The sequence below is a fragment of the Perca fluviatilis genome, chromosome 17 (genome assembly GCF_010015445.1).
Source record: "Perca fluviatilis chromosome 17, GENO_Pfluv_1.0, whole genome shotgun sequence".
Taxonomy (NCBI): domain Eukaryota; kingdom Metazoa; phylum Chordata; class Actinopteri; order Perciformes; family Percidae; genus Perca; species Perca fluviatilis.
In genome coordinates, this window is record NC_053128.1 from 19,275,074 (window position 1) to 19,292,886 (window position 17,813).

Genomic DNA, 17,813 nt, shown 5'->3' on the forward strand with positions numbered 1-17,813 from the left:
ATCTGGTAAACATTATGTATGGTACAGTCTGACTTCCCAGATTGCGTACTATTGGGATAAACCCTGCCATTGGCCAGCTATTTCAGCCAGCATTCTCCTCCCCTTCTGCTATTTTGCAAAGGGATCGTACTGCAGCCGGGGCTGAGTGCCACCCAAGACGATTGAGATTGGAAATAAAACATATAACACCATACTATCCCACAGTGTTAACTTGTACAGCCAGACTTTTCTCCAGTGCTGAGGAGATAGGTCTGGTAATGCTAGACTATGCATGGTATACTTTATTGGCCCTGGACTCACTGTATAATTAACCCCGCATCAAGTAAAAAATATTTTATTTTTCATGAGGCTACAAATTTAGCAAACCGTAATTGTTGAGTGCACAGCTAATTGGAAAAAATTCTTTAGCAATTACTGCCTTGGTGATGACTGTAAGAAACCCTAAGTGCCATTTCCAATTAAAGATAATTATGTCAACACAAACCGTAGACATTAAGTCCATTATTGCACTCCCTCTGCAGTGTCACATTATCAACACACAGCAATTTGTCTATGTATTTGTAAAATTTAACACAAAACTGTACCTAAGAACGCAAGTTTGTTGTTTCACAGGTGACAACTAGTGTCTGTAAAGTGTTTTCAAAACATCCACAAAAGCAATGACAAGATTTATTTCTTTATAAAAAATGTTTATGTTTTTTTCTCAAAGTTTTGAGTGTAGTACTGTGAACTGCGTTAAAAATGTGTTTCACATTCAAAACAATTACAAAAGCACTGTTAAATGTATCAACCAAGAAGATAAAATGCTCACTGTAAATAATACATATGGGAAAAAAGGTTTAAGTGTGTGCATGAACTTTGGCAGAAGAGACAACATTATGGCCAAGTTATTATGTACATAATTACAACATCCAACTCTTAACTGTTAGTTTGGAGGCAAACGTAGAACAATCAAAATTAATCCTGTGATCAAAAGGCTTTAGTCCAGTATATTCACCAAGTAGATTCATATGAAAATATCCCAAATCAATCGTCGATAAGTGCATTTTCATATATGAAAACTCACCTGATTTCATGTTTTTATAAACTGATAACTCCAATATCTTGTCTTTTTTTTAAGATATCTTTAAGACACAGCTATTTGCACACAATGCAAATGACAAATAGTGTCTTGCTTCCAAAGTTGTATTTCAGCATTGTTTGGACCTATAACAAAATGTATTAAATAAGTTATAAAACGTGTCTCTTCAGTCTACCTCATCTTTATCAGAAGACTTTACAGTCATCTGCTCCCTCTGTCCCTTAACAACACGCACTTGCTAAGCTGCAACACATCAGACTGAAGAGGACAAGAGGCAAACTACAGTGGACTACAAACGTGCGCTGATCAGGTAATCACACTTTAAATCAACTGTTTAATTAAGGCCAACAGTGCAAGATCCAGAGGTCACCGGTCCCTTGTCCTGTGAACAACGTCATTACCAGCGTCAGTGGAGATTCTCCAGCTTCGCCTGCAGTGACTTGAAGTTGCCGATGGTTTGTTGAAGGGCTGAGTTTGGGCTCAGAGACTGCAGCTCCACGAGGTATCCACAGATGTCGTCGAGACACACATTAGTGAATCTGCGTCTGAAATGGAGGGAAAACACGTTTACCATAGGTTTATTGCAGGTTTTGACAGTTTCAGTAACACACTAGGCACATTGCTGAAACTAATAATTTAATAGTTTGAGTTAATCAAATTAAGCAGGGTTGTTCCAAAATCCCCCATTTGTATTTCCCAGACGGTGTTTACTTACTGAGCTGTGGTCGAGAGAAATTTGTATGTATTTGTATCTTTTAAACTGAATTTGCTTAGGAAGGGATTTCTTTACATCCAGTATGGACAGGAGGAACAATTACCGCGACCTATAAACCTTTCTATGTACATATGGGCATGTGAGTATTTTATTTTAAGACAATGACACTTAAGACTTGAATACATGTGAACCTTTAAATAACCCCCTGTGACGAGAAGTTCAGAGTATTTATCATGACACAAACAATAAGCATCAAGCTTGGACAAACAGTGGGCATGTGGAGCTCACAGTAAGGTTTTATATCTGTCCAGCTACAGTTCAGGTATTTATCCAGAGAAGCTTACAATAAAGTGAGCGAGTAGGGAATGGTTTTTGTCTTGCTCATGGACACTTTGGTAGGGTAAGCATTAGGCTGTTACAGGGATTTTAACAAGGGACCATATGCTCATGCTAATGGCTCTGTAAACACAAGCCCAACCCTACAGTGCCCAGTGATTACCTGTCATAGGTTGGCACTCTGCTGGGATCATCCACGTATCCTGACAGGAGCACGTGGATACACTCCACCAGGTGGAGAGGTTTCTTCAGCCGCTGCCAACAGGGATCCTACAGGCAATAAGACAGATTGGTGGATTAAGTAAGAGACCATTTAATCCTCAATCCGCAAAAACTGCAAATGCTATCTATAATCATAAGTTTAAGCAAAATTGATACACTGACATATGATATTTTATCTGAAGCACGTACCCGAGTTTTGAAGAGTTGGTCATAGACCTCCAGAAGACGCGGCAACTGTACTCCAATCTCCTGCATGGTGCAGGTGACGAAGCCCACGTCCCAGTTCAGTCGACACACCTCCTGCTCTAGAAACTTTACTAGGAACTCTACAATCACAGGACATATCGGCACTTGTTAGCATTGCATACTCAGCAATTTGTTCTTTACTTGTGGAAAAATGTTTTGCATCTGACATAATTGACCCTGTGCATGCATGCAAATACCAAGGCTGTACATAAAATTAATCTTTGTCTCCACAGATAAGACAAGTTTGATCAGGCTGCTTGTAATGAGATGATAATTAAGCAATCACCTAGAGCACCAGCAAGACCCTGCAGGCCTGTACCACTGAGACATGCTGACATAAATGATGCACAGGGGAAATCTAATTATGTTAACGTTAACAAAATAGTCAACAGCTAGCTGGAAAAATCAAACAAGAGAAAAACGGAATATAATCACAGGAAGGTATGAATGCTTACCCAGAGGGAAATATCTTGGTGTTCCGGCGTAAATCCTTCCCAGTGATACCAGTTTCAAACTGAGAGACCTCATCCTGTCTGCTGGACTCATAGCCACGGTGTCTCCAAGTTCTAGACAAGATAAGGCAATCATAACTGACACCAACATCATATATGGCATGGGTACATTTTTGCAAAGTGCTGATATTTCACTTGCCTTTCTCCATGATCTCCTGCCACAGGGAGTGCACCAGGATTGGGTCAGAGTGTCCTGCACAGTGAATGATGGCCAGCTTGCACTCAGACAACTTGAAATGGTCAGCAAACTCCCCATAGAGCTACACCAGAAAACAATTATTTAGCATTTATAAACATTTTCCATTCACTTTGAAAATGATTTATAATCCCCAACTCCTTATCATTGTTCTGTTGCTGAGCTTTACCTTGGTGATGTCCATAAGCTCCGAGTCCAACTGAGAGATGACATTTTTCACTGAGGGATGATGGGAGTACTGTCTGATCAGGGTATCCTGGATCTGTACTTGAATACGCACCAGCTGGGAAGGGGAACCAAACACAGGAACTGAGTGGTTACAACGGCGGATCCCTCCTAGATTACCTTCACTGTGATCACCACCGCATAAGTACCTCCATCTTTTCTTCCAGCTCGTGAAGGAACTCTCCATCAGATGCCTGAGCTGAGATACAGGAGGAACTCTTAGCAGACAGGATGGCTCGGGCAATGTACTCCAAACGCTGCTTCAATGAGATCTCAGTGCTGCATAATAAGAGAATGAACAGTAAGTACTTTTTTATGTCTTCACTTTAAAAAACAGTTAGCAAGAGTCCATGGAAGAGTCCATACAAGTCTATACCTGGTATACAAAAATGTATGTGTGGTAACCAGGGTTTGCTGAAGAGTCAGTGTTGGAGGTTGTTCATAAATTTATTTTCTGGAGATAGGTTAAGGTCCTGACACACCAAGGACATCGTCGGCTGTCGGTCCAAGTTGGGGGAGTGTCTGTCGCCCTAGTTTTTGCGGTATGTCACGCAATGTCGCTACGCATCGGCCATCATCTGCCTTTTTTGGGCCGCGTCAGTGTCTGTGCGAGGAATCCATCCGATTGGCTATTCAGCTTCATCTGACCAATGCAATACACACATAGGGCCAAAAATGACGTTCAAATATTCCTTGTAAAAAGACAGTGGTTCGAACTTTTTTGCACTTTATGTCCATAAGAGGGCAAACTTACAACAAGATACATAACTACTTGTGTAAGCAGGGCTCGACAGTAATGGGTGCCCCCTTTGGCAACCAAAACTGAAAAATCTTATTTCAAAAGAAGTCAATATTTTATTTGGTTGTTTCAGTAAAGTTTAAACACTACGTTCAAGCGCAACACAACATTTAAGCTGCTGTGCAACCGCTTTCCACACACATGCGTTTGCCGTGATAACATACAGGCAACGCAATTTTCTGTTAACGTTAACAGCGCATGTTAAAATACAGTGCTAATATAACGAAATCGATACAGCATAGTATCGCAATATTTTCCGTGGCAATACTGGATTCTTCTGGATATATGGATATATTCTATATGTGTTGGTCAGTAGGTCTGCTTGACAATCCCATTTTGCAACAATAAAATTTAAGTGAGATGAACAGAGACATTTATCTTTTTAGATAAAACAGATGTTGACAAAGTTTTCTTTTGGGGACATAATTTGAAATTGGGAAAAATTTGAAGTTGGGAACAAACTTGCAATATATTGCAGAATATTGCAATATCTTTAAAATCGCAATATCGTATCGTAAGTATCGTGATGATATCGTATCGTGAGGCCTCTGGTGATTCCCACCCCTAGTGCCCGGTATCTACTAGCGATGTTACCCGTGAACCTCCTGCTTCGAGGCATGTATCGAAAACATGAACCAATTTGGAATGAAGCTTTGTATCGGAGCTTGATTCGTTTTGGGATAATCACGTGACCAGTGACGTCCGAAGCTTCGTTTCACACACACCCACGTGACTGCTTCGAAGTTTAATTCAAAAGCTGCGCGAGCAGCGCGACACAGGGCTGGGGTTGTTGCAGTAGGAGAGTCAACAGAGTCAGGAGAGTTAGTGAATAGAGAGATTATTATAGCCAGTAAGAAAGTGTATAGCCAGTAGAAAGTTCATAGCGAGTAGCCTAGTTTATAGTGAGTAGAGAGTTTATAAAAGAGTTTAGAGCGCCTTCTGCAGTGCCTATCTCACCTATTTGGCTAAGGAGACAATGTTGCTCTAGGCTACGTAGGCCTAATCACAGAAACATGTGTGCAATGTGATCTTCATTCATTTCCCTCCCAAATTGATGTATTTGTTTTCAAACAAGACAGTTCACAACCAAAATCCTAACTTTATAGTTCATTTTTTTGGCGGAGAAGGCAATTACATTTTTATTTATGCAAGGTCCCACATAGGCTTAGTTATTTATGTCATTATTTATTTATCAATGAATTCATACTCAAAATGTATTCATCTTCAACTCTAAAGTACGCCTAGAGTTTAGATTCTCTGCCCGAGCCCGCCTGACTTTCGGGCTGGGCCGTTATTTTCTGCCACTATCCTGGGCCGGGCCGGGCCGGGCCGGGCCCTTGATCAAGCTTTTGTGTTTTTTACTATAGCCTAATTGGGTGGGGAGAAAGCTATGTTATAATCAGAAATAGGAGAATTACCTTTGAGCAAGTTTGGAGGAAAGTCGGAGGTATGGAACCATTTTAAACAAGTCGTGGGCAGTGACAATACATATGTGTCGGCTTGGTTGAGTGCATTAAGTACGGCACGCTGTCGCCTGTAACAGCAAATAAAACGGGGACTTGGATGATGAACAGACACATGAAGCAGGCTTGCCGTGGCAGAAAAGATGACAGTCAGCCTTCAACGTCCTCATTTGTTACTTCTCCAAGCGTGATGAGAGGCAAGCCCTCACAGAGAAATATGTTGAGTTTTTTTTTTTTACGTTTCTTCATTCAGATCCATTTGCGATCCGTTCCATTCTGAATAAACAAACAGCGCAGTTTACATGTTTAGTCCTTGTTGCATTATTCATTAAGATCATTTTAAACAGATTTCTGCAGTTCAAACAACTCTGAATTGTATGAGAACGTCAGTTATAACGGCCCACGTATTAAAAAAGTGTCGGGTTGAAATCGGGCTCATAAATCCAGTTAATGTGTTGGGCCGGGCTTGGACACAACGCGCACGGGCTCGGGTTGGGTCGGGCTTACTCTAAAGACATTCATGGCTAATAACTGTGAAACAGTTTGTGACACAATGCTATCCCTAACTTCACCACCAGATGTCCTCAGAGTTCTGAAGCTTCGAGTAGTGAACCTTTTTTCGATACTTGAAAGCTTGAAAGCTTCACTGCTTCAGAAAGCTTCAGTTCGCCATCACTAGTATCTACTAGAGGTGTGAATCTTCAATGAAACGGTGTAAAAGTGTGACTGTATTTCCCTGCAGAGGATTCCAACAGCAGGACGTACAACTGTCTGCTGCTAAAGCTGTGAGCTAAAAGACCCAAACAAGCACTGGTCACAACCGAACTTTGTTTTGTAACCAGTGAAGCATGAAGGCATGTTGGGTGGAATTAGCAAGTTAAAGTTAGCTTACTAGCCAGAGGTCGCAGCGGGCCGTTGGTTGGCCGTCGGTCGTAGTCTTTGCGGTGTGTTCAAGTATTTTTTGGTTTGGCTGTTTTTGTTGGCCACTAGTTCTTGGCCGACTGCTTGGTCTACGAGAATTAAACTTATTATCCAGTAGATGTCTGTCAAACCTGTGCATGTCTGCGAGACGGGCCAGTACATGAGCTGCCTTGCCAAAGTTACGGTTCTTCTCATAGTAGCGCCACAACAGGTCCATGTTGTGCACCTTACTCTGATCCTGCTTTATCATATGCATCAGATGTTCTTCCAGGTACGGAGAATTCACCTGGACAACAATGGACAAATAAAGGACAGCTATCAGATTACACATGTATTTACATAATGTAATTACACAAGCACCTTTAAAAGTGGCTCAATTAATCAGAAAACAACAGTTTGTAGGTGAATGGGGCAATCAAATCTGGAAGACTCATAAAACTAGACTCATAAAAGATACACTACCTCTAGCAGCTTGTCAGTCAGGTCGGCCTGAATCAGCCAGTTGTACAGAGCAATGTGAAACAGCTCGTCCTGAGACCTCTGGGCCAGCCCGAGGATCTGTTCAAACTACAAGGGAACAACATATTTTCATCAGTTATGCAGATCATGTACACTGCTTTGGCAAGAAATAATCATTCGCTGTCACCTTCTTACTCACATGAGCTGTAGCTTCTTCGTTACTGAGCATGTTAGGGTCAGAGGTCATTACAGGAGGCCCAGGCTGCTTAGGGACGCTGGGAGACTGAGGGGCGGCTTTGCTCTGGTTCACCAGCTCCTGCATGGTGTCTGTGATGCACTTATAACACGAAAGTCTGGAGCAGACAGAGGAGGGGTGATAAATGTTTGTGACAATCGGCTACAGTGGCCAGTGATGCAGATCTGCGTGCTTCTTCTTTCGACTTTCTTTACCTTTCCTGGAAGGCCTGCTGTCCCACTCCATCCTCCTCGGGCTCTCCGTTCTTGTAGAAGTGGGGCCCCAGTCTCTGTGGATCCTTCTTGTCCGCTGCTGTGAGGCACAACTCAAGGACTCCCTCGTAGAAACGCACTGCGACAATTTAATAGCAAAAAAATAAATAACAGCATTATTTAACAAATTAGCTACACAAATACAGAAAGTGTGTCTTGTGTGTCCCTACCTTGTCTGTACTGGGAGCAGACCAGCGGCAGATCTGTGTGTTGACTGATCTGCTGATAGAGCCGTAGAGACTCCCTGAGTGTTCGCTCTTTATCTGCTTTATTCTGAATCTGCTTAGAGCCCTGCAGCAACTCATTAGCCTGAGTGGGAGACAAAAGCAACAAATTCAATATTAAGACACATTAATCAATGTGGGTACATCAATACCTTTTAATGACTTTGATGACATTTAACTATATCTAGTTAATATTATTTATAAGATAATTCAGAAAAAATTCAACAACAAAAAAAGCGTTGTACCTTGGAGCAAACGCTGTCATCGCTGCTATACAGCAGGGGACAGATGTCCCGGAGGTGATTGCTGATGGCCTCCACAGAGGCATTATCTTTGATGTAGACATTAATGAGTGCTGTGATGAGCGCTCCAGACAGCTCCTTGCCCCGAATCACTACATCCTTAAAACTTGCTCCCTTCATCTGCTCTTGAAACTCCTACAAAAACAGCAAAAGGTGCCAGAGTGAGCAATGAGGGGAGCACTCACATTGAACACTGGGTTTTTGGCTAAAAACAAGATTACATTAAGGAAGGCATGTGGATGAATACTGCAATGATGACACATGAGCATATGCAGTTGTCTACAGGAGAAGTGTTTGTGCACACGTGTACCTTTGGCAGCTCAGACATAATGAGGCTGAACTGATGATCACAGAGAAGCTTCAAAAGAGCCAGGGTCTGATAGGAGCGATGCACTAACTGCTGGATACCCTGCAGCGATACTTTCTCATAGACCTGAGCCTTGGCTGGATACAAAGACGGAAACACAAACAGTTACAGGCATTTGAAGGAATAAAGACGTCAGTGAGAGTGAAACAAAGTAAACCACTTCTTTGTCTTTTGCTGGTACGTCAAAGTTCCACATTTACTCTATTCATGTTGGTTTAAAATATCATTGATTATTGAATATTCAGAAAACGTGGAAACCTGCACTCATAACTCACTGTGATATTTCCTCTGGAGCTCCTGCTGGACCTGCTGAGAGGTGGCTCCTTCAGGACGCATAAATCCCAGCAGCCTTTGCTGCAGGTTGGCAGGGGAGCTGAAACTAACAGGTAGCATAACAGAGGTTAGTCAGGGGGATGAGAAACAAGACTCAGTTACAGTAAGGGTATTTGCAGATCTGAATCCTGTCTTTGCAGGTTCAACTTTCATGTAGAAAAAACTAACAGTGACAAAGTAGTAGTAAGTAATATATGAGAAAAATATTTATTTTCAGTATCTGCCACATAATCAATCATAATGAGTTTGAGAAGGCTCTCATCATCAAAATGCAGTTTGGATTTCTTTCTCATTAGGTCTGATCAGGCCAGAAATTAGAAATACAACCACCTGTATCACGTGACCTAAGTCCTGTACGTCACGTGATGACACCTGAGCAAGGGTCAGGAAAAGTGTGTGCCAATGTATTTGAGAACTAACAGAACCTATTGAGGCATTAATACACCAATTAGTAAAATGTAAGACTAAAGAAGCAGAGAAGGAGCTTTTACCTTGCAGCACCAAGAGCAGATGGACTGAATTGAGAGTTTTTATCAAGAAACTCCCGCAGACCGCAGAGCTCCATAAGTACTGACTCCAGATCAATCGAACCAACGCTGCTTTCCAACTGTGGAGACAACAGATAACAGTTAGTGTTAAACTAACCACTACTAGCATTATTCTAAAAACGTACAATCACTATTAAAGGGTTGAATAAACCCCTGGTTTAATTATGATACTTACTATATTGACAGTTTGATTTCCTTTACTGATGGTTTTCTCAACAGCAAGACTGCCATCCCAAATATTCCTGTTGGAGTGAGGTCAGCAAGGAACAGGGGAGAAAGACATTTTTCAGTAAATTTTGTTCTCACCCAGAAACCAGATTAAAAAGTGATAACTAATGACCAGATTTACTCACCCAAGAATGCGAGCAAAGTAGACACAGATGCCATTGTGTTTCCCTGAGAAAATCACCTCTGGGCCAGCGGACATGGGTGTGATGGGGGCAGACCCAGAATGCATTGGTGTGAAAGGTGTGGCCAAAGCTGGGGGCATGATGCCTGAGGGGAGAGTAAGTAAGTTTACGCATGTATTTTATGATAGTATTATCAAATGTAATGTTTGAAATATGTTAACAATACATTTGGTTTGTGTATCCTGTTTACCCAAATAGTCAAATACTTGCAGACATGGTAATGTGTGTATAAGGCTTTACACCAAGTCACAAGAGTTTAAGCTGCCACGTTAAATCTTGATCTATATATCAGTATTTACTTATAATTTACCTGGTGCTGGAGAGCTCATCACGGGTCCAACAGTACTGGGAGATGTCATGGCTGCAGGGAATCTCATCTGTGCTTCTCCTCCATATCTGTTCATGACAATGAAAAAACTGCTTTTAGTTTGTGTACAGTGTGAGTAAGTGTAAATCTGTGAGTGTGTAAACAATGTTTTCTAACCTGAAGAAGGCTCTGGTCGCCCACTGTGAAACCTCTCTGTCACAAGCAGCGCTGGAACATGCCAGGATCAGTGCTGTGGCACAAGCCTGCTCCTCCTGTACAGAACAGATCAACAACTTAAATATATACTGTGAGTGTGTGTGTGTGTGTGTGTGCGCGCGCACACTGGTCTGTGGCTGCATGCCGTAATCCTGCGTTATGGTGTTTGTGTGTCATGCAGGTTGCTGGCTTGCAGCGTGTAACCTTAAACGATGCATACATCATACACATGTTTAAGGCTACAGGCCATGATATGGGGATTATGAAATATTAGACAGTGAAGATCTTAGCTTTGTACCCTGTGCAGCTTGAAGAAACGCTCAACCTCTTCACTTTCCCCTCCTGCGCAGCTGACCAGCAGGTGACGGAGCTGGTCTACTGGCCGCAGTTTTTGGAAGATATGACTGCCCTGCAAGACAGCAAGGAGTCTACACTTAGTATACAACATTAAGACATTGTTTTATCAGACAAGAGTGAACACGTGTGCAACATGATAGGTCATAAAAGCAGTAGTTAACCTTTGCAGAGAGAAGGACAAACTTCTGCGGAGGGATATTGTGCTGCTGGACAACCACAGGTGATTCAGTGATGGGGATCTGTTCCTTGTTCAGAGGAGTAAATATCTTGGATGGTCTCTCCTCATTAATAGCACAAAGAGCCCAAGAGTGTCCATCTACATTAGACATCATCTGCAAAAGAACACAATAGAAAGAGAGGCATATTGTAGGGTTTCTATTAAACAGTGTAGCCTGGCTTTTTGGTGGTAAAACAATCTCCAGCTAAAGGTCTGACCAAAGCACCTGTATACACAATCTGCATTATAGAGCGACAACCAATGGTAGTAAAACACTTTATATTGACACCTACAATTTTAAAGGTGCTCTAAGTGATGTGATGCGTTTTTTAGGCTACAACATTTTTCGTCACATACAGCAAACATCTCCTCACTATTCGCTAGCTGCCTGTCCCCTGAACACACTGTAATTTTCGATTCAGGCTGGTACTCATCATTTATCTGGATTGAAGCAGCAAACATTCAGTGTAAAAGTAAAAAAATTACATAACATTATTTATAATACGTTTATTTGATTCACAGCTGCAACATATAGTGTTTTGACCTCAACAACCCAACCGCATTTTACTGCAAACTTGCGACTAGTTAACTTTCTAAAGCAGGCGCAATCGCTTGTTTGCCAAGGGTTGGGACTCCTACTTTAATACACTGACAACATTGTATTCATAATATAAAATATTTTTATAGCACTTTTTAATGTGCGATTGTGTAAAGGTATTCACAAGATACCAACCTTTCGTGAACTTGTGAATTTCTTCTCACCTTCTCTCCTTAATGGAGAGTTCAAGAAAGAAGCTGTGTGCACAGTGGGATCGATGGTGTTTTAAGCCTCCAACGTCGCCTTACAGGCAGCTCACCGTAACCTTAAACATAACCATTGCCGCGCTGCCTTGAAGGTGATGTTATGGGCTTAAAAAACCCTAACACCGCACGGTGGGAGGAGCGCTGTGTGTGTATGTGAGCGAGACACAAGTGACAGAGAGACGGAGGAGAGCAGGGAAAGGAAATGCAGAAGAACGTATTTTAAATAGTGTATAAAAATTAATAACGAAACGCAATGTGCAGCGGCCGGTGTTGACAGTGAGGCGCACCGCCACACAATAGTCTATGTGTGGGAAACACTGGGCTCCACAAACAGCAATAAAAACAAACTGCGCCAACCTGCCCCACGAACCATAACAGTGTTCCAGCCAATAACTGACAAGAAGGAGCTGGTTGAGCCATCACTGCAGCAGCGTTAGCACGTAGGCTACTTCCACAATGTGCGACTCAACCAGCTGCTCCTTGTCAGTTATTGTCTGAACACTGTTATGGTTCGTGGGGCAGGTTGGCGCGGTTTATTTTTATTGCCGTTTGTGGAGCCTGGGCTGTCTACAGAGACCGCGTTTTTTTTTACAGTGTGTTCAGGGGACAGGCAACTAGCGGATAGTGAGGAGATGTGTGCTATATGTGACAAAAAATGTTGTAGCCTAAAAAACGCATCACATCACTTAGAGCACCTTTAATCCATTTACTTATGTGCCAACCTGAGTCTCCATCAAGGGCTTCTTGAAGGGAAAGGAGTCATGGTTGAGGCACCACAGAATGTCACTGTCCTCTGTCTCAGAAGCAGCCATTAACAGAACACCTGCAAGATTTAAACAAAGAAAAGACAAAATGGTATTACAGGCAGATCTGGATACTTGCCATTGGTGGGCCTGGACACCATTGACATGAACGTTAACTTAAAGTAAAAAACAATGTTTGACTCCAATTGGATATTTCTGGTAAACTGATGAGTAGCAGACAATAGTTTTACCTTTGCTGTGTAGTGCCTTATGGACCTTTGCAGGTTTCTGCAGGGTAGAGGATGCAGAAAACCCTGGTGGCAGACGTACATGGACCAAAGCTAGCAGGCTAGGTCGAACTGCCATATGCCTCTGGTGTGGAAGGGTAAAAGGTGTGGTGCTGAAGTAGAGACGCACACCTACAGAAACAGAATATGTACAGGCACACATGAAGTATAAACATTTTATGTTACACTACACGTATCCTACGGTTTGCTCATCTTCACTAATCTTTACCTGCATGAGTGACGGCGAGCAGGTGACAATCTGAGGACTCTGATCTATCAATCACAGAGATCTGGACAATAGGTTTGAAGACAGAACGATCAATTGTCCTGCAAAAGACGTTTTAAAAGAGAAAGAAAATAAATTCTTACTTCCCTTTAAGGAGAATTAATGACAGATGTGAAAGAAACATATTTGAAGTTCAATAAACCCAGAAATACCTGGCTATGTTTCCAGCAGCTGCAACAATGGAGTTCTGTGACATGGTTGCCACCCGACTCATACCCTGCCCATCAGCCCCCAAATCGTACACCTAAAACACAGAGAAATTTTTAATTATTTCAGCACACTGACAACCACCACAGATTTGTTTCTCAGGTAATCAGAAACAGCCACACGTGAAAAATTGACATGACATTTACTAAAAGTCATACCTGCAGGACACCTTTCTCAGAGCGTGTGAATAGTGTGTTGCGGGAGTTGTCAATAGCAATCTGCACAATGGGGTCTGTGGAGCACAAGGACAACAAAAGGTTACAGTTAAGTTTAATTTAATCAAGGACATTTTTCCAAATAGAATTGCGTCCCTCTCCTTACCGTCTTCAGAGAAGGAGAACTGGAGCATGGAGGGGACGAGGAAGGACAGAGAGCTTTTAGAGTGGTTGATTTTTCTGCAGCGCTGGCTCAGCCATCCAGCCTCAGCCTGGTAAGCTATCTCATAGAGGCAGCCGTCCTTTCCTGCCATGAAGATGCGTCCCAGGTCTGTGGAGGTGATGGATAGAATGTAGGTGTTGTCTGTGGGGATTGAGAAGAGGGGGTCTGGTAGCAGCTGCATCCCACCAGACATGCTGTCATTCAACCCTATAACAAAAGAAAGAGAGACACAAAGATTACCCAGATAAACCAATACAGGTACATGAATATATGTAGGATATGACACCCGAGTTCTCTCCATATCTGCCTGATGTCTATAAAAGTACCTTATCAATCAAATATAGCATTTATCTATGTACCGATTCTTGACAGCGTGCATGTCTAAAGGTAGACACAGTTACAATTTGATAGGGTTATGGTACACCGGCTATCCTTCTCTAGCACATGAATATCTGCCACTTGTTTGTACATATTTAACTACGTAAGACAACATATTTAGCTGCCAGCTGCCATGTTATGCATGCTCTTTGCAGCTTTAAAGCAGTTGGACATCTTATTGTACTGCAGCATGATACGATTATCGTGTTTCAGAATTCCCCAGAGGACTGAGGATAAGAGGTTAAACTCTTAAAGCTAAAATTTCAATTAATGAGCGTAATGAGAGTATTTCTCAATGGCATCAATATAAATCACATGCCACAGGGAACAAGTCAAATGCAGTGTCACTGAGATAAGAAATGAAGGAAGGACTCACCAGCCTGGCTCTTGGGGAAGCTCAGCCCGAGGATTACTACATCCACAGAAGTGGCCAATACTAAGAGGTAGTGAATGTGTGGCTGTAATATTCCTAAGAAGAAAAATACAACTCATAAACAGTTCTCAAATTAAATGTAAACATTTTAATCAGTGCTGAGTTTAAGTGTTTACACATACCTTGTTTTGGTTTTACAAGGCCCACTGCCAGAATGGTTTCAATAAGGCCATCAAAATATGCCACATCACCTCTGCAAAGAATATAGCAGAAAATAAATAAATAATTGTCTGCACTCCAGATTCATCAACTGTGGAAGTTCACAATTAAAAATGAATACTAATAATGCATTTAAGTGCACTGTGTGTGCACACTTCAGTTGGTTTCATGTATGCTCATCATGAACATTGTCACTCAGTCCCCAAGTAAGGTAAATGTACTCACCCATCTTCATAATTCCACATAAATATGTCATTGTCAATAGTAAGCCATGCTCGAGAGATCTCTGGAAAAACTCCCATCATGCAATTACATTGCATATCTGTAAAATTGTTAAGTTGAAACTCAAATTCAACTTAAAAAACTAAACAAAAGCAATCAACTTAACATTCATTCTATATAGCAGCACTCACACATGCACTGCAAACAGGAATTTATCTAGACATTAACCAGAAGAGCTGTATGTGAGAATGCAAATGTCTGAATCAGTTGGATTGGATATCAAACATTGTTTACCCTGCCAGCTCCCTAGTATGAAATCCATGTAATCTCCGATTGAGCCCAAAGTGTGAGAATTCACTGCAAGTGAGTGGGCGTGTAAATGACGTTACATGCAGCTCGCACCCAAGGGTGATTTACAGGAAGACTGCAACAAAAATATCTACCTGGACAGAAGAGAATCTGCAACTTCTGTCGGTAAGAAATTGTGAGACAAATTCAACAAACAGCAAGACACTTCATTGTTTATGACCAAATTACTACTGGCTCCATGAACGGTGTAATCCGTGTCACGTCCTGTCTGCCGCCCGCTCTACCCAGCGCAACCCCTCGTCTAAACCAAAAAGTATTTCAATTAAGTGAGAACGAATCTGACACGGACATTCTCCTGCTCTATGCTACGTGTTTGAAAGGAAAACTCTGAACTATGTCGGGACCTAATTCCTCGGCTTATGTCTGATGAAAACAAATGGGGTGAAAGTGAAAGCATTCAATTGCCGATTGACTGAAAGGATACGGCTGAACTGCTCCACCAGCTCAGGTGGCAGAGGGATTCGGCGGACTGCACTGAGCTCTGGGAGATTTGGCACACTAAGTAAACCTGGTCCCTGGAGGGGGTAGTCCATGTCCGACACTCCAGAGAGGGACGGCATATCTATCAACACAATCAACAACAACAAAGTTAAAGACTGATTATGCACTTTCCGATCATAATACATTTCTCTTGTAAATATTCCATCATTGAGCAAACGGTGAAAGAAAAAAAGTCAGAAGGACATATTTTGGCACCTTGTGTTTTCCTTCAGTTGAAATTTGTTTTATTTTACCTTTATTTATTCAGGGAAGGTTCACTGAGAGGCAGCCTCTCTTTTGCAGGAACGCCCTGATCACATTCACACAGTTACACATTCATACCTGGAAGCTGCCCAGTACAACCACAGTCTGATCTGCTGGCCACTGAGCAGCTCCACTGGAGCAGTTGGGGTTAAGGGCCTTGCTCAAGGGCACCTCAGTAGTGGTAATGAGGGAGGGACAAGCGATTTGGGGATTGAACCGACGACCTCCCGGTCAGAAGCTCGCTTCTCTAACCTTTAGGCCACCACTGCCCTAAATATAACCTGAGCTACAAGGCTACTTGTGCCATTATTTCAAATGTGTGACCCATTTGTAGTAGTCTATTCTGGATGAATTATAGAGAAAGTCATTTTTGATAGCCATAACTGCTTAATGTCAACATAAGTATTCAACCATTTCACCTTTGTGCCAGAAAACTGGTATGCTCAAGAGGAAAACAGGTTCTGAAAGCCATACAATATGTCGGCATGACACAGGTGTAAACAGAAGATGATTTATTTCTGCAAATGAATCTCTTAAGTATTTGGTCTTCATCCTTTCACAGTTGAGCCGATATATGGAAAATACATTGATATATCTTGCAAACTACTGCTTTCTTTAAGCCATATCACAATATTTCATCCAAGAATGGCAACTGCCTCTTTTGATGCATTACAATTAAATCATATTGTTCTCAGAACTTACTAGACTGTGAATATCTCTATCTTCTTCGTCATAATTTTCCATTACACAGGATCATTACTCAAATATTTCTTATGTTGTGCTTATATCTGTGTGAAAGCACCAACAGTGACAACGTTTGTCTGTATTAAGATCAATACTTTATTACATGTATTACTTTTTAATCAACGTTGTGGTAAAAAAAAAAAAAAAAAAAAAATATTGCGATTTTTGCTTTTATCAACTTCGTCCATCCTCCTACTTTATCCCACCATTTACTTTGGAATGGCAGCCCTAGTGTAAACAGAAACACCGGAGTTTGATAGCTACGGTTAGGTCGCTCTCTTCTGCTCAATCGCTCCACATAACTTACTGTGAGATGGGACGCTGAGCAGCTCCGACAGGTCAGGAAAGCAGCGGTCATCTTGAAGATGTCTGTCAATCAGCCGGGAAGAGTTTTCCAGCGCTTCGGCGAGGATATTGGGTCCAGCGCTGGACGGCATGGCTGAGCTACCACCGTTAACGTTACCTACAGATTAAACCGTTCAAACGGAGTTAAAAAAAGATAATTAGCAAAGTTAGGCGAGGCGTCATACGTAAATAATGGAGTGATATTCTACGAACTTCATAGCAAGTTAAATATTCTGTTTAGTGCTAGCTAATGTTAGAAATCTGATGGAAGAAGAGCGCCGGTTAATTAGCCGACTAACGTTACTAGCATTGAAACCTTATTATTTAGCATGCAAGCTAAATGCTAGCTAGGTGTAAAATAAAGTGTTTTAAAGTGAACTCGTTGCTTTACCCGACTAAAAAGACTCCGCGTGATACTGAGGTATTTGACTAAGAAGTTTTGTTCACCAGTTGAGCAGCAGAATTTAAACAAATATGTACAACTAGCAGCCCGCCAACCTCATGCACAGCGGCGGATGTGAAAGATTTATTTTCCGGTGAATCATCTTCTTCGTCTCCTTAATTTTTCGCAGACTGGGCCACGTGAAACGTTGTGCTGCCACCCACCGGTCAACGTAATTTTATCTGAAATATTAACCACACCATTTGTTTTAAATATACATTTAAAAATGTATTAAAAATACCATATTCAATTAAAAAAAAGTAGAATTCAACATAGCCAGTTGACCTAAATGCAGTAAAGATGTATCAT

At 41.7% G+C, this 17,813-nt stretch overlaps 1 protein-coding gene across 2 annotated transcripts; it reads right to left on the reverse strand.

The window, feature by feature from the left end:
* Window positions 1-653: 653 nt before the first annotated feature.
* Window positions 654-17,609, reverse strand: nup155 (nucleoporin 155). Of its 2 annotated transcripts, XM_039780427.1 has the most exons (34): window positions 17,454-17,609; window positions 17,025-17,180; window positions 15,654-15,791; window positions 14,864-14,960; window positions 14,602-14,672; window positions 14,423-14,515; window positions 13,612-13,875; window positions 13,449-13,522; window positions 13,236-13,327; window positions 13,027-13,124; window positions 12,762-12,929; window positions 12,490-12,590; window positions 10,908-11,078; window positions 10,688-10,798; window positions 10,351-10,445; window positions 10,177-10,262; window positions 9,810-9,951; window positions 9,632-9,698; window positions 9,400-9,515; window positions 8,851-8,954; window positions 8,519-8,652; window positions 8,152-8,343; window positions 7,853-7,991; window positions 7,626-7,761; window positions 7,375-7,528; window positions 7,179-7,283; window positions 6,848-7,002; window positions 3,683-3,812; window positions 3,478-3,591; window positions 3,252-3,372; window positions 3,056-3,166; window positions 2,544-2,680; window positions 2,296-2,402; window positions 1,488-1,626 (listed from the first exon to the last, which is right to left on the reverse strand). In XM_039780427.1, exons 2-34 carry the CDS (start codon window positions 17,152-17,154, stop codon window positions 1,488-1,490), a joined length of 4,092 nt encoding a protein of 1,363 aa, XP_039636361.1. In that variant the 5' UTR covers window positions 17,155-17,180; window positions 17,454-17,609. The 2 variants fall into 2 exon arrangements, with proteins under 2 accessions (XP_039636362.1, XP_039636361.1); XM_039780428.1 differs by lacking the exon at window positions 17,454-17,609 and having other exon boundaries at window positions 654-1,626; window positions 17,025-17,154.
* Between the last annotated feature and the right edge of the window lie 204 nt (window positions 17,610-17,813).